The sequence below is a fragment of the Pelodiscus sinensis genome, chromosome 4 (genome assembly GCF_049634645.1).
Source record: "Pelodiscus sinensis isolate JC-2024 chromosome 4, ASM4963464v1, whole genome shotgun sequence".
Classification (NCBI taxonomy): Eukaryota; Metazoa; Chordata; order Testudines; family Trionychidae; genus Pelodiscus; species Pelodiscus sinensis.
In genome coordinates, this window is record NC_134714.1 from 122,627,700 (window position 1) to 122,649,480 (window position 21,781).

General features: G+C 44.6%; 1 protein-coding gene across 1 annotated transcript in view; it reads right to left on the reverse strand.

The window, feature by feature from the left end:
• The window catches only part of LOC112547202 (solute carrier family 9 member C1), a 384,930-nt gene that overhangs the window by 36,756 nt on the left and 326,393 nt on the right, over positions 1 to 21,781 (reverse strand). The window contains exon 22 of the mRNA XM_025188925.2: positions 687 to 857. Coding sequence (XP_025044710.1) covers positions 687 to 857 — 171 coding nt within the window. The remainder of the gene's footprint in view (positions 1 to 686; positions 858 to 21,781) is intronic.

Below are 21,781 nucleotides of genomic sequence, written 5' to 3' on the forward strand. Positions count from 1 at the left end.
ATGTACTTAATCTGTAAAATGATTTAAGAATGGCTTAATACTTATATACATTACTTATCATACGAATTATTCTGTCATATGCAGCTTCATGGTTTAATTTTAACCTTTTCTTAAGACATTAAATGTAATTGCTGAGGTTGCTTTGTAAGAAAAGAGCTAGAAAAGAGAGATTCCATTCTGTAGAATTACTTGGCTAGACACTATGAAATTGTCTAATTCAGGGATAGGCAAATACCCGCTATTGCAGCTCCTATTGGTCGGATATTTAATTTCAAGGTCAATGGGAGCTACAGGAATCAGTGTCCCAATCCACACTGCTTCCCATTGCTTTCATTGGCTGGGAATAGTGATCTGCGGCCAACAGGAGCTGCAATCACTGCTACCTGCAGCCATGCAGTTAAATACAGTGGCAGTGGCCCAACAGGGGCTAACCCTGGTGAATTGCCACTGTCTTATTGCCAATCCTTGGTCTAATTCTAAACCAGGGATTGGCAATAACAGAATTAGAACAGTTTTGCCTTTAAGACTTAAAGTTAGGGCCAAAGTTTTCCAACCTGGAAGTCAATGAGCTCTATGGGATAGTTTGGTCTACATCATTTTATTATAAATAGCAATTGAAAAAATTCTGATTTACTAGATAAAAGAACATTCCGATATAGATAAAGATTAAAGTCACGTTTGCTGACCTGAACAGCAGTTTCACAGGTAACAGTATATTCCATTTCTTGCTTAGTTAGGCAGTTCAGCTCTCCTATTATTGCGCCACTGACCAGGTAGTCAGTGTATATCAGCGTTGTAGGATATCTCTGCTCGTATATGTCTTTGTCAATTCCATAGCAAGGACTGGAACCACAAAGCTGTTACATTAATAAAAAAATAAATTAATAAAAATATAAGGCTCCAAATGGGGAAAAAAAAGTAAGTCAATGAAACAAAAGGAAGAGAGATGAGCCAGACATTAAATATTAATAATAACCTTTCACCAATAGTGAAATCCAAACATAAGTGAATATGACCAACATTTATGTTGGTCCAAAAACCTAGAAAAATATTATCTGGAAGTTCTGCTTGGCTTTATTTTTCTCTGGAATTATCAGAATGGAGATCATCTCCCCCCACTTTTTTGTAGTGGAAGTCTCTAGAAAGCTATGCCCATTTGATCTTTCAGCTCCCCGGGCCTCCAAATGCTGAGAGAGTAATAATTACAGAACTAAAAAAAATAATGGTAGCTTAGGAACAAGTGAGGTTATATTTAGCATATTAGGAAGAATAAAGTACAGATGAGTACAGGTTGGACCTCACTGGTCCAGCACCCTTGGGACCTGAGCTGTCCTAGATCAGGCAGTTTGCCAAATCAGAGGAGGTGAGTGCTTCCCTGTGGGCTGCACAACTCCTGGGCTCCCCTTCTGGGGCTCCCTTCCCTGCCACTGACCCCCTAACACTGGCCTGGCATGGCTCCCCACCCTGCTGCTGCCTGCTACCCCAGGGTCTCCTGGTGGGGATCTCAGAGGGTATGTCTGCACTACCCCGCTAGTTCAAACTAGCGGGGTAATGTAGGCATACCGCACTTGCAAATGAAGCCCGGGATTTGAATTTCCCGGGCTTCATTTGCATAAGCGGGGAGCCGCCATTTTTAAAACCCCGCTGGTTCGAACCCCGTGCAGCGAGGCTACACAGGGCTCGAACTAGGTAGTTCGGACTAGGATTCCTATTCTGAACTACCGGTACACCTCATTCCACGAGGTGTACCGGTAGTTCGGAATAGGAATCCTAGTCCGAACTACCTAGTTTGAGTCCCGTGTAGCCGCGCTGCATGGGGTTCGAACAAGCCGGGTTTTAAAAATGGCGGCTCCCCGCTTATGCAAATGAAGCCCAGGAAATTCAAATCCCGGGCTTCATTTGCAAGTGCGGTATGCCTACATTACCCTCCTAGTTCAAACTAGGAGGGTAGTGTAGACATACCCTTAGCTACTGCCAGTCCCGTTGCCACAGGATGTTCTCTGGGTTCCCAGCTGGGGCTACCCAGTCACCACTGGCCCTGCTGCTGCTGGGGGTTCCCCTGCCTGGGCCGCCTAGCCACCCCATGCCACTGTTGGGTCTGTCCCGCTGGTGCTAGGGAGTTCAGCCACCCACCTCAGTCAGCCCTGCTTCAGCTGGGGGTTTCTGGCTGGGGCTACCCAGCAGCAGGTAGCCTAACTGCAGCTGGGGGTTCCCCAGCTGAGGTCAGGTCCTCCTGGCCACATGGCCCTGCTAATGCTGGGAGTTCCCTGGCTCCAGTGGGAGCTTCCCAGCCACTGCCTGGTCTTGTTAATGCCGGGGGTTCCAGGCCAGGGCAGAGGCTCCCCAGATACTGCTTGGCTCAGATGGGGCTCTCCAGCCCCTGCATTGCTCTGGGGTTCTTTGGTCTAGCAACATCACTGCCCCTGCCAAACCATGAATGTTGCCAAACGAGCGAGACCCGGATTTGGGAGGTTCAACCTGTAATATTTGATAATTTAATACACCCAAAGCTGAAAACAATTATGAGCCAAACCAGGTGCAAAGAAGAATGTAATCAGAAAAATCTAAATTATAATTAGGAATCATTCAAGAACATCTTTTTAGATGCACCAAACCCCACAATCCTACAAGAGGAAGAAGACTGTGCCGGTTAAAACAAAGACCTGCTTTAGTGGCAAAGTGAACACATCTATAAAAAATAAAATAAAGGGGAAGTTGTTGCCCCAGACACCCCTTCCCAAAATCCCATGCTATAAAATTCTAACCAGAAACTAGGAACAGGGCATTAATGGGCCTGTTACCTCCTTTAAAGGGTCAGCCAACCCTTTCACGAGTACAGTCTTGCTCAGGGAAGATGGTAAACAACTTTATTGGGAGATTTTACGCTACTAAAAATCCAGTGGCACTTAGGAACGGCCATACTCAGTCGCACATTTCTAGCCCTAACAGAGGCTAGGGCCATGATCACCAACCAGTCGATCACGAGGCATTCTGGGCCCCCCATTTCTCTCCAACCCCAAGAAGCCCCACAACCTACCTCGAGCAACAGTGGAGGTAGTGGCAGCTTCCCACAGCTGCACATTACTTCCGGGGGTTGAGGAAATGCGCTAGCTGTTTCCTTGCTCCAGTTTCCTGGCATTCTGGGAACTTACCAGGTAGGTCCCCAGAGGCTTTCCCTTCTCTGCGGGAGTGGGGAGTTGGGCCTGGAAGGAGCGCGTGCGCGGGCTTCCCTGCTGTGTGTGTGGGGGGGGTCGGCCCCTAGAGGTCGCATGCACGGGCTTCCCTGCTCTGCGGGAGGAGGGAGTCAGGCCCGGCGGAGGCACCTGTTGGGGCTTCCTCCTCTGCGGTGGGGGGGGGGGGGTGTTTTGGCCCCAGAGGGAGTGCGCAACAGAGGCTTCCCTGCTTGGTGGGGGGGAGGGGGTCGTCCCTGAGGGGTCGTGTATGTGGGCTTCCCTGCTCGGCGGGAGGGTCAGCCCCGGAGGGAGAGCGCGATGGAGGCTTCCCTCCGAGGCTGGTGTAGGGGACTCCCTGACCGCCCTGGCACCCTGACCCTGAACCCTGTTCCTGCCCCACCGCTGCAGAACCTTGTTCCCTGCCCTCCTGTCCCTGTTTCCTCTCCCCTGCTCCCAGCCATAGAACTGTCCCCTCGCCCTCTCACTGCAGAAACCTGCCCCCCTCTGCAGAAACCTGTCCCTCAGCCCCCTACCCCCTACTGCAGAAACTTGTCCCCCTGCCCCCCACTGCAGAAACCTGTCTCTCCTCTGCAGAAACCTGTTGCCCCAGGCTCCCTACCCCCCACTCCCTACTGCAGAAACCTGTCCCCTGCTGCAGAAACCTGTCCTCCTAGCACCCTGTTTCCTCTTCCCTGCTCTCAGCCACAGTGCCAGAATAATTGCTGTGAGTGTGACCATCTTGAAATGCTGCTTGCAGACATATTTGTTTGTTTGATGTGAGTCGAGGATGGGCCTCCAACCACCCATTCTTTTTTCCTTCAGGAAATAATTTGAGTAAAATCTTCTTCCCTGATATTCCATGGGTACCCTCTCTGTAGGTCCTATGCATAGGAGGTGTTGGACCTCTTGACGGAGCAGTGCTTTGTGAGAAGGGTCCCTGTAGAGGGATGGGAAAGGTGAGGAGGTTGGAGGAACTGACATCAGGGGAATAGAATATCTGCACTTGATGATTTCCAGGACCCAAGGAAATCAACCCAAGTAATTGCAGCTTACTTGTAAAAAGGATGCAAACAATAATGGAATCTGGTGTACTCGGGTGGCGCTGGTGAAGAGGAGAGGTTGTGCAGGCTATCAATCAAAGCCTCAAACTTTCTGTTTGGAGGCCTGTGGGTTGGACAAGTGGGTGTTAGTAATTTGCCAGAATTGGTTCCTTGACCCGGAATGACTTTGGTTGAATGGTCTTTGCTGTTGTCTGCCATACGAAAAGTCTCTTTGTCTCTAGTAGGGAATGTAACATCTCCTATGGTAGGGGGCATATACATAAGATGGTACGTGAGTCTTTGCAGGAGTGAAGGACTTGACCTGTCTTTGCAGCAAATAATTTGTCCTTATCAAATGGTAAATCCTCGATCTTTGTTTGGAGGTCTTTGGGGATGCCAGCTGCTTGCAGCCATGATATGTGCCTCATCACTATGGATGTTGCTGTTGTGCTTGCCATGGTGTCAGCAGAATCGAGAGCCATTTGCAGTACTGTGCAGGATGTAGTGTATCCCTCTTGAACAATAGATTTTATTATGAGTCTTTTATCATCAGGAATATGTTTCATCAGGCATAACTCTCAAAATCATGACTGGCTAAAAGTACCTCCTTGTCCACATGTTTGTTGACCCATTCAAAGAACTCTAATAGATTTTGAGTTATACTTTATTTTGATCCTAGACATCTAACACTTTGGTCATCTGAAGAAGTGGGCTGTGCCCACTAAAGTTCATGATACCATCTACATGTTTGGTTAGTCTATAAAGTGCTACCAGACTCTGTGTTGTTTTTTCACTTTACCTGTACAGACTAACTCGGCTACCCTCTGAAGCTTCTAATAGATTAGTAAGACATGATTTCCCTTTACAAAAACTATGCTGACTTTTGCCCAACAAATTATGTTCTTCTATGTGTCTGAAAATTATATTCTTTACTATTGTTTCAACTAATTTGCCTGGTACTGACGTTAGACTTACCGGTCTGTAATTGCCAGGATCGCCTCTAGAGCCCTTTTTAAATATTGGCGTTACATTAGCTATCTTCCAGTCATTGGGTACAGAAGCTGATTTAAGGGATAGGTTACAAACCATAGTTAATAGTTCTGCAATTTCATATTTGAATTATTTCAGAACTCTTGGGTGAATGCCATCTGGTTCTGGTGACTTGTTACTATTAAGTTTATCGATTAATTCCAGAACCTCCTCTAATGACACTTCAATCTGTGACAATTCCTCAGATTTGTCACCTACAAAGGACAGGTCAGGTTTAGGAATCTCCCTAACATCCTCAGCCGTGAAGACTGAAGCAAAGAATTCGTTTAGTTTCTCTGCAATGACTTTATCATCTTTAAGTGCTCCTTTTGTATCTCGATTGTCCAGGGGCCCCACTGGTTGTTGAGCAGGCATCCTGCTTCTGATGTACTTAAAAAACATTTTGTTATTACCTTTTGAATTTTTGGCTAGCTGTTCTTCAAACTCCTTTTTGGCTTTTCTTATTACATTTTTACACTTAATTTGGCAGTGTTTATGCTCCTTTCTATTTACCTCACTAGCATTGGACTTTCACTTTTTAAAAGATGTCTTTTTATCTCTCAATACTTCTTTTACATGGTTTTTAAGCCAGGGTGGCTCTTTTTTTAGTTATTTTACTGTATTTTTTAATTTGGGGGTATACATTTAAGTTGGGCCTCTATTATGATGACTTTGAAAAGTGTCTATGCAGCTTGCAGGGATTTTACTTTAGTCACTGTATCTTTTAATTTCTGTTTAAATAACCTCCTCATTTTTGCGTAGTTCCCCTTTCTGAAATTAAATGCCACAGTGTTGGGCTGCTGAGGTGTTCTTCCCACCACGGGAACGTTAAATGTTATTATATTATGGTCACTATTTCCAAGAGGTCCTGTTATAGTTACCTCTTGGACCAGATCCTGAGCTCCACTCAGGACTAAATCAAGAATTGCCTCTCCTCTTGTGGGTTCCTGTACCAGCTGCTTCAAGAAGCAGTCATTTAAGGTACTGAGAAATTTTGTCTCTGTACTTTGTCCTAATGCGACATGTACCCAGTCAACATGATGATAATTGAAATCCCTTACTATTATTCAGTTCTTTATTTTGATAACCTCTCTAATCTCCCTTAGCATTTCATAGTCACTATCACTGTCCTGGTCAGCTGGTTGATAATAGATCCCTAGTGTTTTATTCCTATTAGATCATGGAATTACTATCCATAGAGATTCTATGGAATATGTTGATTAATTTAAGATTTTTATTTCATTTGATTCTACATTTTATTTCACATATAGTGCCACTCCCCCACCTGCACAACCTGTTCTGTCCTTCTGATATATTTTGTACCCCAGAATGATTGTGTCCCATTGATTGTCCTCACTCCATAAGGTTTATGTGATGCCTACTGTATCAATATCCTCCATTAACACGAGGTACTCTAATTCACCCATCTTATTATTTAGACTTCTAGCATTTGTGTACAAGCATTTTAAAAACTTGTCACTGTTTATTTGTCCGCCCTTTTCTGATGTGTCACATTCGTTTTTATGTGAATGTTTTTCATTTGATCTGTCCCATACTTTATCCTCTTCCATCCTCTCTTCCTGACTAAAACCTAGAGAATCTCTTATCAATAGACACTCCTCTAAGACAATGGTGTGCAACCTTTATCCTGGCGTGACCCCCGGGGAAGGGGGAAAGAGAACTGCGGCCCCTTTAAATGCTGCTCCGCTCGCCTGCCATGCCACGAAAAAAATGGCAGCTGGCCCGGTGCTTTGACCCTCCCCCCCCCCGGGTTGTGCACCACCGCTCTAAGAGACGTCTCTGTCTGATCCAAGTGCTCCTCTGCACCAGTCGGCTTTCCCCCATCTCTTAGTTTAAAAACTGCTCTGCAACCTTTTTAATGTTAAGTTCCAGCAATCTGGATCCACTTTGGTTTAGATGGAGCCCATACTTCCTGTATAGGCTCCCCCTATTCTATCCCAATAGTTTCCCCAGTTCCTTATAAATCTGAACCCCTCCTCCCTACACCGTCTCATCTACGCATTGAGACTCTGAAGCTCTGCCTGACTATCCGACCCTGTGCGTAGAACTGGAAGCATTTCTGAGAATGCCACCATAGAGCTCCTGGACTTCAGTCTCTTTTCTAGCAGCCTAAATTTGGCCTCCAGGAAGTCTCTCCTCCCCTTCCCTATGTCATTAGTACCTACATGTACCTTGACCACCGGCTCCTCCCCAGCACTACACATAAGCCTATCCAGTAAGAACTAGGACCACCAAATTCAGAATATAGCTTCCTCTTAATATAATTTAAAGCAAGGTAAGGAAAATGGAATGTGCCTAGAATGGGATGTCTTCCTTAAATCATACAGAAAAGAGACAATCACCGGGCAGGTGAAAGGGGTTGGCTGGGGGTGGACCCCCCATCTGGAACTGTCCCAGCACTAAGCCTCTTGCCCCAGAGGCACCCTTTAGGGAGGCTGAAGTTCTCCCTTCCAATTCATACGGGAACATTTCTGGCCATTCCCCTTCATCAGGGAGCGAGGGGAAAGGGCACAATTTGCTACATTACTTACTCTGGCTGGGGAGCGCAGGGGACAGAGGAACATGGACCTGCTTCAGCTGGGGGATATGCACCCTTCCTCCATATGTGCCTGCTGGAGCTGCAGCAGCCATGGAGAAGTGCTTTCCACCACTGCAGTGAGAGAGAGCTGGGGTAGTCCTCTCTCCCTGGGGCAGCCTGCATACTGAACCCCCTCATCACCAACCCCAGCCCAGAGCAATTATTTAAATGAAGAATATATATTTTCATTTTATTTTCCAAAAAAACAAAAATTTATTTTGTTAAGGACCCAAGCAATGTAGTGTAAATTTTCTAATATTTTATATACAGATTTTTGATTCTTGTGAAAAAATGTTTTTAATCAAATTAAGTTAATTGAGTCACTTATTTTTGTATATGAATAATTTTCTGACATTGACATTTGACTACTCTAAAATACCACTTCCAACATAAGTTTACTAATAATAGGTACCATGTAAAAGCTTTGAACATATGTCCCCTAAGTAGTTCTTTCAGGATTAAACAAACAAATGAAAAACTCACAAACAACAGAAAAACAAACCAAACAAATTCCTACAGAGCCAAACCTTTGCGTCCATCCATTTTACCATAAAATACCTCCTGCTGATTAATTCCATCAGTGGAATGTTCTGTTGTAAGCAAACTACATCCTTTAGAATAGGCTACTGGCATAAAGAGACTTTGATGAATGCAATATACTGGAATCTCAAATGTATTATTAAATATAAATACATATGCTTAAGAATAAAGTAGATGGTATACTGTTACCCAACATCTAGCACTTCATAGATGGCAGGATAATGGATCTTGTGAAGGCAGGGAGCTGGGCTGGGTCCTGGAGTGGTTAGGGGATAGGTCATTTGGTTCAAGTCCCACCCACCCTGTGAGGAGCTTGGCAGCCAACATGGACTACCCAGCAATGGACCTGGCTCCCGTCTTAGGAAGGCAGGATAAAGGACCCTCTTGAAGGTAGGGAGGTGCAGTGGGTTCTGGAGTGGCTTAGGGTATAGGGCATTTGCCTGGGAGGTGCAGGGAAAAAACCCCAACTTTCATGTACAGTATATGATTAGAAGAATCCCTTTTATAGAATAAAGGAAAGAACACCAATGCAGAAAGCAGACAAATGATTTTAAACAGATGTGAAATTCCCTCTATGTAGAAAATTACAGGCACTGGTGATGACATTAGATTCATATGACTAATCACAGATAATGCTTGCTGTTGCCAATTAGCTTTATTAGCACAAGCAATTTGAACACAGGATGACATTACTTTAATTACTGTAAGCAGCTTGTTCATTTATTGAGTGGGGTGCATTTGGAAAAAGGTTACTCTATCCGCAAATTAACCATAACCCTCTTTATTATCAGAATTTAGAAAAACTGGAAAAAAAACCCTTCACCAACCTAAAAGAAAATTTAGGTGATGAATGCCTGAAAGTAATTTTACTATTATTTTACTGTTATTTTATTTTCTCTACTAAAGTGAACAAAAGCTATTGTATTCTTTTTATCTGAAAGCTGTATAGCGTGGGAGACAAAATTACCAGTATTAGAGTTAAAGCCAAGAAACTGACCATTAGGGGGTAGCAATGCAAAATAATCCTGTGAAGATGCACAGCAAAAGTGAGACGAAGGGTCTTGAGAGGAAAAAATACAAAAGCAGTTAGGACTTATTTGTTACTCTCTTAAGAGGTACAGATCTGTTTGTTTATGGTATAGGTATTTATCTGTAATATAAATTTGCACATGAGGAAGGGGTGGACTTTTCTGTACACAGCCTAATGACTTTTAAAGACTATTCATAATTTCATATCCAAAGTACAAAAATCATTGTTCACTTAAGATTATTCAAAATAGGACAATACATGAAAAAGAGCTGATGTTCTGAAGCAATTTCATGATCACCATCACATAGACTCAATTAAATGGCTATATAAGTGCTAAACTTAAACTTTATTACACTAATTCAAAAGAAATAGTCTATATAAAGGTGCAGGACAGTTCCTATTTGCCCTCTTGCAGCCTATTGTGGCACTGCAGCTGTGCCCCATCTTACTTGCCCGTGAAAATACGATAAATCTAATCCACAGATCTACCATTTTAGCTCATGACCGGGGCCAGACTTTGAGGTGGGTGACCATGTAGGATACTGTGGTCATGGGAGGGCAAGGAGACACTGTTCCTTCTCCACCCTATTGGCAGCATGACATCTGCAGCACTACTGTTGTTGTGCTGCCTGCTACTCAAGAAGCCCAGGCCAGGAACAGGCCCCTACACTTGCTTCACCCACTTAACCTAACTCAGAGAAAGGGCACCAAAAGAGAGAGTTACTCACCTTTTGCAGTAACATCTGTTCTTTGAGATGTGTCCCCCCATGGGTGCTCCACTCAAGGCGTCGGGCTCATCCCGGTGCCACAATCCGGAGAATCTTCATCAACAGTAGCCCATCCGGACTGCGCATGCGCGCCCACCGTCTTGTGCCATTCGTGCCTTTGTGCTGAGGACAGTCCAGCCCCGTCAGTTTCCTCCCAACCGGAAGGGTCTGAAAAGACAAAAAGAATAGCTCTGAAGCAGGGAGGAGGGTGAGATGTGGAGCACCCATGGGGACACACATCTCAAAAAACAGACGTTACTGCACAAGGTGAGTAACTTTCTCTTCTTCATTGAGTGGTACCCGTGGGTGCTCCACTCAAGGTGAGTACATAGCAGTGGTCCAATGCTATAAGTGTGCTTCGGACTTACGGTTTCTGTGCTGTGGACATAACTGCCTGGGCCACTGCAGAATCACTCCTCAATATCTTTGCAAGGTTATAATGTCTGGCGAAAGTAAGAGTAGATGACCAGGTTGCTGCACGGCATATGTCCTGTAATGATACACCCTTAAAGTAAGCTGTGGATGTGGCCATGCCTCTAGGGGAGTGGGCGTGAGGTTGTTGCAGCAAAGATTTATTGCACAAGGCGTAACAACATGTGATGCAAGTGACAATCAAGTTGGAAATGCTCTGTGTGGAGAGATGTTGGCCTTTTGAATGCTCATCTGTAGATAAGAAAAGGCGCCGAGACTTCCTGAACCCACGTGTTCTGTCAAGGTAAAAGGCCAGTGACCTTCTGATGTCCAGCATATGCAAATGTGATTCTTCTATGGTGGAATGAGGCTTTGGGTAGGATGTCGGCAAGCTTTCGTTTATATGAAAAACAGAATTTGCTTTCAGTAGAAAAGGGGGGATGAACACGAAGCACTACCCCCTGTGCATTAAATATTGTGTATGGTGGATTGGCAGAGAGAGCCACTAATTCTCACTCGCCGCACAGAAGTTATGGCAAGCAGGAACGCCACCTTCATCGTAAAGATGCGGAGGTCACACGTCACAAGAAGCTCGAAGTGGGGGTGAGTCAAGGTGGCTAAGACCATAGCTAGGTCCCACGGCTCTGGTGGAATCCTATGAGCAAGATACAGATTTTCGAGCCCTTTCAAAAACCTCTTGGTTAGTGGGTGTGCAAGTACCGAATGATCGTCAATTGGAGGACGGAAGGCCGAAATTGCCACGAGGTGGACCCTGAGGGAAGAAGTCACCAAACCCGTCGTCTTCAGGTGCAGAATGTAATCAAGTACTTGTTGGATAGGCAAGGAAAGAGGGTCGAGAGCTCTCGCTGAACACCAAGACTGGAACCGGATCCATTTATGGAGGTAAGTTTTCCTAGTAGTGTGACATTTGCTGTTTATAAGCACATGCTTGACAGCCTGAGAACAGTTCATTTCTGGAGCTTGGAGCCAACTAAGAGCCATGCAGTGAGGTGCATGCGATTGATGTATGGGTGAATCATTGTACAGTGTTGCTGAGATAGTAAGTTGTATAGCTTCAGTAGTCGCTGTGGTTGGGTCACCGACATCCACAAAAACTGTGTTAGCCATGTCTGTCAGGGCCAAAAGGGCGCTATCACAATCACTGTTGCTCCATCCACTGCTATTTTCTCAAGCACCCTTGGAATGAGTGGGAGAGGGGGAAAGGGTAGAACAATTGGTGATGACCCCAATCGAGCAGGAAGGCATCCCCTAAGGAAGCAGCGCTGATACCCGCTCATGAGCAATAATGATGGCATTTTCTGTTGCAGCAAAGAGATCTATACTGGGGAACCCCCAGTGTTGGAAAAGATCACGGATAATGTTGTTGTGCAACTTCTATTCATGCTGATGAAGGAATTGCTTGCTGAGGGTATCGGCGATGATGTTGTCCTTGCCTGGAAGGCATGATGCAGTAAGGGTGATCCCGTGTCAAATGGCCCAGTTCCATAATCATATGTTCTCTGCACAGAGTGTGCTTGAGCATGCGCCACCTTGTTGGTTGATATAATAAACCGTGCAGATGTTGTCAGTGAGGATCTGGACTGTAAAACCCCTGATCATGTGAAGGAAATGTTTGCAGGAGTTGAATACTGCTTTTAACTCGAGGAAGTTTATGTGCTGTAGGGATTCCTGGGGTGCCCAGAGACCCTGAGCTTGATGGTACTCTAAATGGGCACCCCACCCGAGTAAGGATGCATCCATTGTGATCTGTACTGTAGGTTTCTGCTCGTGAAAAGGAACACTTGTTAGCATGTTCTTGGGATTGATCCACCATACTAGTGAGTCCTTGACGGCTTTCAGAATGGAGACTGTCCTGTGTGTACCATGGACGCTTGGCGTGTATAGCGTGAATAGCCAATGTTAAGACTTCACAGATGAAGTCTTGCATGTGACACCACGTATGTGGTGGTGGCCATGTGCCTTAACAGTTGTAGACAGGTAAGTAGACGAGATTTGGGAGAAATTGATACAGTCTGAACTAGGTTTTGGATGACGTGAAACCTCTTTATGGGTAAGTATGCTTTTAGGGTCGATGAATCGAGCCTTGCACCAATGAATTCTAGGGAGTCACTCGGCATTAGGGAAGACTTTTTGAAATTGATTATGAGCTCCAGAGCCTTGAATACTGTTGTGGAAGTGGTGACTGCCCACGTAGCTTCGTCCAAGGTGGGAGCTTTCAATAGACAATTGTCTAAATACAGGAAGATCATGATGTCGAGACATCGAAGGTAGGCCGCCACCACAGCCAGGGTCTTGAAAAAAACTCTTGGCGCTGCTGAAAGTCCGAAAGGTAACACTTGGTATTGACAGTGCTCTGTGCTCACTATGAACCGGAGGAACTGCCTGTGGGCTGGGTGTATCATTATATGAAAATAGGTGTCCTGTAAATCGAGAGACGCGAACCAATCCCTTTTGTCAAGAGCTGGGATGATAGAAGCTAACATGACCATCTTGAATTTCTGCTTGTGCAAGTGATGGTTGAGCTGGCATAGGTCCAGAATAGGTCTCCAACTTCCTGACTTCTTCTGAGTGAGGAAGTACCGAGAGCAAAATCCTTTCCCATGAAACTGAGCCGGTACCCTCTCTGCTGCGCCTATGGTAAGTAGGTGGGAGACCTCTTGTTGTAGGAGAGTCTCGTGAGAGGGGTCCCTGAAAAGGGACAGGGAAGGTGGGGCGGGTGGAGGAATAGAGTTGAAAGGGATGACGTATCCTGAAGTGACTATATCCTGAACCCAACGGTTGGTGGTTATGGAAGACCAACGCTGGAGATAGGGTATCAACCAGTGATGGAATAACTCTTGTGCCTTGTGTGGAGCCTTCGTCAAAGAGGTGGTGCACAGTCCCTCGATCAACACATCAAAATTGATGCTGGCCCTGTTGGTGGGTGGGTGCTTTGTTGGGTTGCTGGCACTGTTTTTGCGGGCGTTGCCTTGTCTTCTGTTGATCGTATGGCCTCATATGGGGAGCAGCATAAGAGAAAGGCCTCTCTGTCTATTGTAGGGCATGTATCTTCTATGTCTATACGAAGGCGTGTACATCCCCAAAGTTCTCAAAGTGGTGCAGGAGTCTTTGCCGGAATGGAAGGCCTGATCTGTACCTTGAGTGAAAAGCAACTGGTGATCGAAAGGTAAGTGTTCAACTTTGGCTTGTAGATCTTTCGGAACGGCAGCCTGATGCAACCAAGACGTACGACGTATAACCATGACTGTAGCTGTGGTTCATCCTGCCGCATCAGCTGTGTCGAGGGCAATCTGCAGCACTGTTCGAGCTGCTGTATAGCCTTCCGGGCTTATCACCTTCAAAATTTGTCTTTTGGAGTAAGTGCTCCAAAAGAGGGACTAACTTTGAATAGTTGTCAAAATCATGATTCATGAGAAGGGCCATGTAATTGGACATTCTCAGGGTTGAGATGGCAGAAAAATATACCTTTCTGCCTAAGATGACCACATGCTTAGCCTCCTTGTCATTAGCTGTGGTTTTACCTTGTGTTGTCTTTGACCTCTGTTGCACAGCATCCATGACGAGGGAATTGGGCTGGGGGTGCGTAAATAAAAATTCCATACCCTTCTGGGATATGAAATACTTCTTATCCGATTGTTTGTTGGTTGGCAAAGTGGCTGCTGGAGTCTGCCAGATGTCATTAGCGATCTCCTGTATGGCCTTGTCAAAGGGGAGTGCTAGCTTTGATTTTTGAGAAGGTTGCAAATTTTTTATCAAGTGATGTTGTTTTTGCTGCATGTCTGTAGTTTGGATCTCCTGAGATTCGGCAACTCTCCTAAAGAGTTCTTGAAATTGTTTATGGTCCTCTATTGGAGAAGATTCCTCTTGAAAAACCATGTCGTCAGGTGACGATGACAATTGGTCGGTAGGGATCTCCAAAAGCTGCTGTTCCTGTTGTGGAGTGTGGCTGTTGCTCTGTTCCTCATGAGTAGGTACTGAGATCGTGTCTTCCGCAGGCACTGGCGGGGCTAGATGAGGAAGCGGGTCTTGAGGTGGGTGATGTGGTGAAGCTGAACAGCTGCAACGTGGAGATCGTGATTGCGGGTACCGTCTATAGAGCAATCAAGGGCGGTCATGGTAATAACGGTCGTAGTATCACCTGTGACGAAATGAGCCCGGTGAGCATCTCGGAGAATACTCTCTTGCTACCTCATAGCTGCGTGAGCACCGCAAGGGTCTTGAGGATCTTGGTGACAAAGACCTCATCGTGTAGCGGGAAGGGGAGCGGGAGTAGTGAACTCGGTAATACCGTTTCAGGGAAGGCGACCTATAGTAGCAGACCCTGGTAGAGATATAGTGTGCAGCATGGTGGTGGCTGCCAGAACAGGATGAGGCAGGTGAAAGAGGTGCAGGAGAAAAGTTCATCTGCTCTGGAGTGAGAGATGGCATCCGGACGCGTCTAATCTTCCACTGTGCCTTAGTATGCACTGAAGAAGTATGTGGGGAAGACGGTGCCATGTGCAGCGGGCTACATGGTGCGGAATTAGTGGCATTCTCTATGTCCTTTTTCCGGAAAGGGGTGCCAATGTAGACACAGCCGGAATGAGTGCTCTTGGAAACCTGCCACTCACCTTAATTACCTCTGTATGGTGGACTCAGGTCAGGCTTTCTCTATCTGCTGCTGCTTCCCAATAAGGTTGCTAGGAAGATGGTTGGATTTGATGGGAGATACTTAACTTGCAGCCCCTCTCTTAAGTACTGGGGGTTGCTTTACTGTGTGGGTCAGTTTGTATGCCATGTTTCTGAGCCTTCCTTCAAACCCTGTCCTACCTGGGGAACCAAGGACAATGCTGTTATGAGCTCTCCTCCTTTAGGGGCACTTCATCACTCCTTCCAGGCACCATTTTCCCTAAGGTGGCCCTGCTCAAGACAGCCATTAGAACAATTCCTTTAAAGAACTTTAATGTCGCCTTCAGCTGGCAAGAACAAACTTCAAATAACCAATGCCAATATTGTTTTGATTTTCAATGCCATCATCATCTGTGGACAAAGTTCAATTGTTTCAGATGTAGAGTGACCATATGTGCTGCAAATGACTATAAGTAGGGTCTTCATGACTCTATTCTTTGCATTGTGGCAATTAGAAGATGTAGACCATATACTTCCAGGATGCATCCACTGGCAAGGGCTGCCTGGTTCCCCCATGGACTTGCACATCACCCTTCCCTTAACTTCCCAATGGTTAAGAAATTTAGACTAGCATACTGGACTTAAACATATACACAACTTAATTCAAAATAGAATAATAAATAAAATAATGTATCTGAAAAAATAGCTCTTTTTCAGGAGAAGAATATAACAAATGGCCATACTAGGTCATACAAAGGTCCATCTAGCCCAGTGTCCTATCTTTCAACAATGGGCAGTGCCAGAGGGAATGAACAGAACAGGTAATCAACAAGTGATCTGTCCCATGTTGCCTTTTCCCAGCTTCTGGCAAACAGAGGCTAGGGACATAATCTCTGCCCTTTCTGGGCAATAGCCATTAATGGACCTATCATCCAGGAATTTATCCAGTTCTTTTTTTTTAACTTTATTATAGTCTTGCCCTTCATTATAATTTTTGCTCATCCCCTGGCAAAAAGAGTTTCACAGTTTGACTGGGTGTTGTGTGAAGAAATACTTTCTTTTGTTTGTTTTTAAACCTGATACACTATTAATTTCATTTGGTGATCCCTAGGTCTTGTTTTATGAGGAGTAAAAAACACATCCTTATTTATTTTTTTTGCCATACCAGTCATGATTTTATAGACTTTTATCATACTCCACCTTAGTTGTCTCTTTTCCAAGTTGAAAACTCCCAATTGTATTACATTCTCCTCATAGAAAACCCATACCCTTAATCGTTTTTGTTGTCCATTTCTTTTGGCTAAGTTCCCAACCATATCTGCAGTCATCATTGAAGATGTATTTGAGATAAACAGAAAAGTACAGAGATGACCCCTCCTCTCACGGCCTGTAGCAGCACTATCTTACAGACAAATGGTACATTTCAGTATGTAATAGTTTAAAATATTCTATGAAATAATACATATTTTATTAAATATTGTTTTGGAAAAGGATCCGTATGTTCACTGATGCCCACAACCCTTCTTAGCTAGCACAAACTACATTTCTTAAAGGTTTCAATTCACAGAAGTATAATATAAATATATTTTTAAACACCTCTAAATATTTAAATGGTTTGGAATCCATCCCATGAAAATTTCCCTACATATCACATACATTCTTCAAATAGGAACTAATAAGGAAATAAAAATGCAAATGAAATAAGCAAGCTCACCATAAATATATGTAAAATGACTAAACTTAATTTTTATAACTATGAATGTCATTTTTAATAGCGCGCTAAATAGATAAATGATAGAAAAATACAGTGCTATTTTAAGATAAAGTAATTTTTGAAATACAAGCATAAGATTTCTGTGACATAAACCACAGAAAAGAAAATGATCTAGCTATTTCTAGCATTTAAGCTGAAGATCAGAAAAATAAAAAATGCCACTTCAAAGCAGAAATTTTTATTCGGTGTACAGAAACAACAGTAATTACTATTATGGTTTGCAATGTGCTAAAATTGCTAAAAATTTTAAAAGGAGTATGGATGTTCTATAAAGCACTATAAAGTAGTTAATCAAAAACAATTTACATGTATTATTAGACAAAATAGAAGTGTTCTGATCTTATCAGTCATACCATTAACACAGGTTTTTAATGTACTTTACTCTGAACATATCTTTTAAAAAATGTTAATGTTAATAGATATACAAATACACCCCCCCAAAAACTATAAATTCACCTGTTATTTTTACTAGATCAAGGCATAATTTTGATTTTAATTAAGAAATCAAACATTAAAGATCTTCATTTGTCACATATATCAAATACATTTTAATCATAAGATGTAGCAGCACAGTTTCCTCAAAACAATTATCAGCTAACTGAGGTCCTCAGTTTCTCAACCCTCATCATTCTACAGGGTTGCAATTTCTTTTATACAAATCCTAATATTCTCTTTCACTTCATTGACATACGTATATCTTCAGCATGGTTCCAGAGAATGCCAGGCAGTGCTCTAAAGATTGATTTAAACCCTAATTTAGTTAATAATGGTCTTTCCACAGAGTTCTTGGGGCTTGGGATCAGGCCTTGAGAGAAAAACATACTCTTTCTTTGCTTTAGAGACCAAATGAGTTACCTTTGATTTTCACAACTCCTGCTGAAATAATGGAGCAAAAGTACTTCCAAGGCTATTTCACGATACCAGAAGTATTCTGAAATAGCTGTTCTGCATCTTTTGAGCACACCCGTTATTTCAAAATAAAATCCAAAATAACGAGTGTGCTATTCCAGTATCCCTGTAAGATGAAGTTACTCACCTTGGTGCAGTAATGACGGTTCTTCAAGATGTGTGTCCCCGTGGGTTTTCCACTGTAGGTGTTGGGCTCCTCCCAGCACCACAGATCTGAGTTTTAAGCAGCAGTAGTCAGCTGGACCACGCATATGCAGTAGGCATTTCGCGGAGGTCGCACCTTTTTACACACACGTACAGTCTGGCTCCTGCCAGTTCCTCTCACCCACCCAAGTGACTGAAAAAAATGGAAAGGAAGGACAAGAGACCCTGGAAAGGGGAGGAGGGAAGTAGTGGAGCACCCACGGGGGGACACATCTCAAAGAACCGTTGTTACTGCACAAAGGTGAGTAACTTTCTCTTCTTCTTCAAATGATGTCCTTGTGTGTGCTCCATGGTAGGTCACTATGTAGCAGTAGTCGAGACTGCCTAGACAGCAGGTTCTGTAATCATTGTTTATTTGATGTCAACATTACTGCTGAAGCTAGTGAGGAGTCCACAGCCAAATGGTGCACAATAGTGTAGTGCTTCATGAAAGTGATATTGGATGACCATGTGGCTTCATGACAGATGTCTTGGAGGGGAATTCCTCACAGGAAGGCTGTGGATGTAGCTACAGCTCTTGTGGAATGAGCCTTTGGTTGGGATGGAAGCTGCTTCTTGCGTATGGACTAGCAAGTGGTGATACATGACACTATGAGCTTAGTAATGCATTGAGATGACAGTGCTTCGCCCTTGCAGCGATTAGCAAGGGAAACTAGTAAGCGGTCCAACTTTTGGAAAATCCGAGTTCTATCAATGTAGAAGGCGATGCTGTGTGCATGTCAAGGGAGTGGAGGGTTGCTTCTCGTAGTGAGGTGTGGGGCTTGGGATAAAAGGAAGGAAGTATGATTGGCTCATTAATGAGGAACTCAGAGCACACTTTGGGGATGGAGACTGGGTGGGGCCATAGGACAATGATGTCCTCGTTGAAAGTGGTGTATGGTGGTACTGCCATCAAGGCCGCAAGTTGGCTGACTCTGCGTGCAGATGTGATAGCAAGTAGAAAGACCACCTTCAGCATTATTATTGGGAGTGGCAAAGTGGCCAAGAGTTCGAAGGGTATTCGAGTAAGAGTGTCCAGCACCAGGTCCAGGATGGAGGTGGGGGTCTGTGAGACAGGTTAAGATTAGTCAACCCCTTTAGGAACCTCTTTGTAGTTGGGTGGGCAAACACTAGAGTGATGTTTATAGAGTGCCGCAAGGCAGTAATTGCTGTGAGATATACTTTGAGAGGCAATGACTAGTCCTGATTGTTTTAGGCAGAGGATGTATTCAAGGATTTGATGAAAGGGTGCTGCATATGGATCAATATGAGTAACAGAACACCAGGAGATGAACCTACACCACTTGGAGAGGTAAGTAGATCGAGTCATATCCCTTCTACTGTGCATCAAGACCTCTTTGACCTATGACAAGCAGAGATCTTTGGATGTGCAGAAATAACTAGGAACCAACCAGTTAGGTGCAGGGTCTGGGGCTGAGGGTGTAGGAGAGTGCCGCTGTCCTGGGTCAGTAGATTGTGGAGTTTGGGAAGAACATATGGCAGGTACAGAGACATCCGGAAGAGAAAAGGAAACCAAGGCTGGTGAGCCCAGGAAGGCGCTACAAGAATCAGCCTGGTTCCATCTCTGCTGATCTTCTTGAGGACCCTGGGGCTAAGTATGACGGGGGGAAATGCGTAGAGGAGGACCCCCCCCAGTAGAGAAGAAAGGTGTCTTCCAGGGATCCCTGACTGATGCCTGCTCTGGAATAGTAATATCAGTACTTCATATTTCTGTAGGTGGCAAAGAGGTCTATCAGAGGGAAGCCCCAGTGATGGAAAATACATTGAAGTATGTCATTGCAAAGTTCCCACTCGTGATCCCATGCGAAATGTCTGCTCGGGGAGTCTGCAGTAGCATTGGTGATGCTAGTTAAGTAAGATGCAAATAGAGTGGTCTTGTTGCGAATGCACCAGTTCCACAGGCGCACTGCTTCTGTACAAAGGGATTGAGAGCGAGAACCCCCTTGGTGGTTTATATAGTACATCATGGCGATGTTGTCAGTGAATATTCTGACAGTTGAGTCACGAATGTGTGACTGGAAATGTCTGCAGGTGTTGAAGACGACTCTGAGTTCCAGGATGTTTATGTGGAGAGCTGCCTCTCATGGTGACCATCTGCCTTGGTCATACATGCTGTTCATGTGGATACCCTAATCCATAAGGGAGGCATCTGTAGTAATGTAGGCAGAAGGTTAGGTTGATTAAATGGAACTACTGCAAGGAGATTGCGTGGATCGGTCCACCATCTGAGGAAAGTTCGAACATCAGATGATGGAGTCACCCTTTTGTGGACATGGTGTCTTGCTGGAGTATACAAAGACGCTACCCAGTGTAGAAGGCAGCATAAATGTAGCCATGTGTGATGGACCGTATGGCCCATTAGTTGTAGACACATAAGTATCAGAACTGTAGGGCTAGTAGTTACTACAGTAACTAATCTTGGATGGCTTGAAACCTCAGGATGGGTAAGTAAGCTCGCACTGTGGTGGAGTCGAGGTGAGCACCTATGAACTCCAAAGTTTGGGAGGGCTCAAGTGTGGATTTCTGGTAATTGATAATCAGCAGGGCTCAACAAACTGCAGCAAGAGCTACTCACCAGCCCCGCACCGCGCATGCGCCAGATCAGCACTGCGCATGCGCGCAGCACTGGTGAATGGGAGACATGGAGCAACTGGCTGAAATCTACTCACCATGGGCGAGTAGAAACAGCAGTCTGTCGAGCCCTGATAATCAGACTGAAAGAATCGAAAGTCTGTCTGGCCTCAAGTATCATATAGTATGTCTCTGCTGAGGAGTGGCCTTTTATGAGGCAATTGTTGAACTAGGGGAAAATGATCATGCTCCATCAATGTAGATGTGCCGCTACCACCACAAGGGTTTTTGAGAACATCCTGCGCATGGCTGAAAGAAAGCATGTGATATTGGAAGTGCTCCTTGCCTACTGTGAACCGAAGAAACTGCCTGTGAGTGGGATGGATGGTGATGTGAAAATACACATTCTGAAGGTCAAGGGCTGCAAACCAATGCCCATTGTCTAACACTGGTATTATAGATTTTGAACCTTTGCCTCTGAAGATAATGGTTGAGTTTCTGGAGCTCAAGTATGGGTCTCCACCCTCTTGTTTTCTTTTGGGTGAGGAAATAATAGGAATAGAACCCTTTTCCCTTGAATTTGTCCTGTACCTTCTCTACCTCTCCGATGGAAAGGAGACAATGGACCTCCTGTTTTAGCAGGGTCCCTGAAGAAGGACGGGATAGGTGGGGTGGTTGGAGGCAGAGATAGAAAGGGAATGGTATAGCCAAATGAAACGATCTCCAGAATCCAACGATTGGACATGATGGTAGACCAGTGGTGATAAAAAAGTCTTAAATAGTGGTGAAAAATGGGAGACACGTGATCGATGGGGTTTGCCACAGGAAGGGTTTGTAAACCCTCGACTGAGAAGTCAAATCTGTTTGTTGAATGGTCGACTGGTGGTGTGGTTGGTCTGATTACGCCTCTTCTGGACTCTTTGTCTTGTTTGTGGCTAATTGAAACCATATTGCTGCTGTCTGCTATAGGAATAGTCGTGGCGTCTCTGGTAAGGCATGTACCACTTGCGTTGGTATGGAGGTATGTACATACTGAGGGTATGGAGAGTGGTGCAGGGAATCCTTGCTTGAATGGACAACCTCATCCATCTTCTTGGCAAAGAGC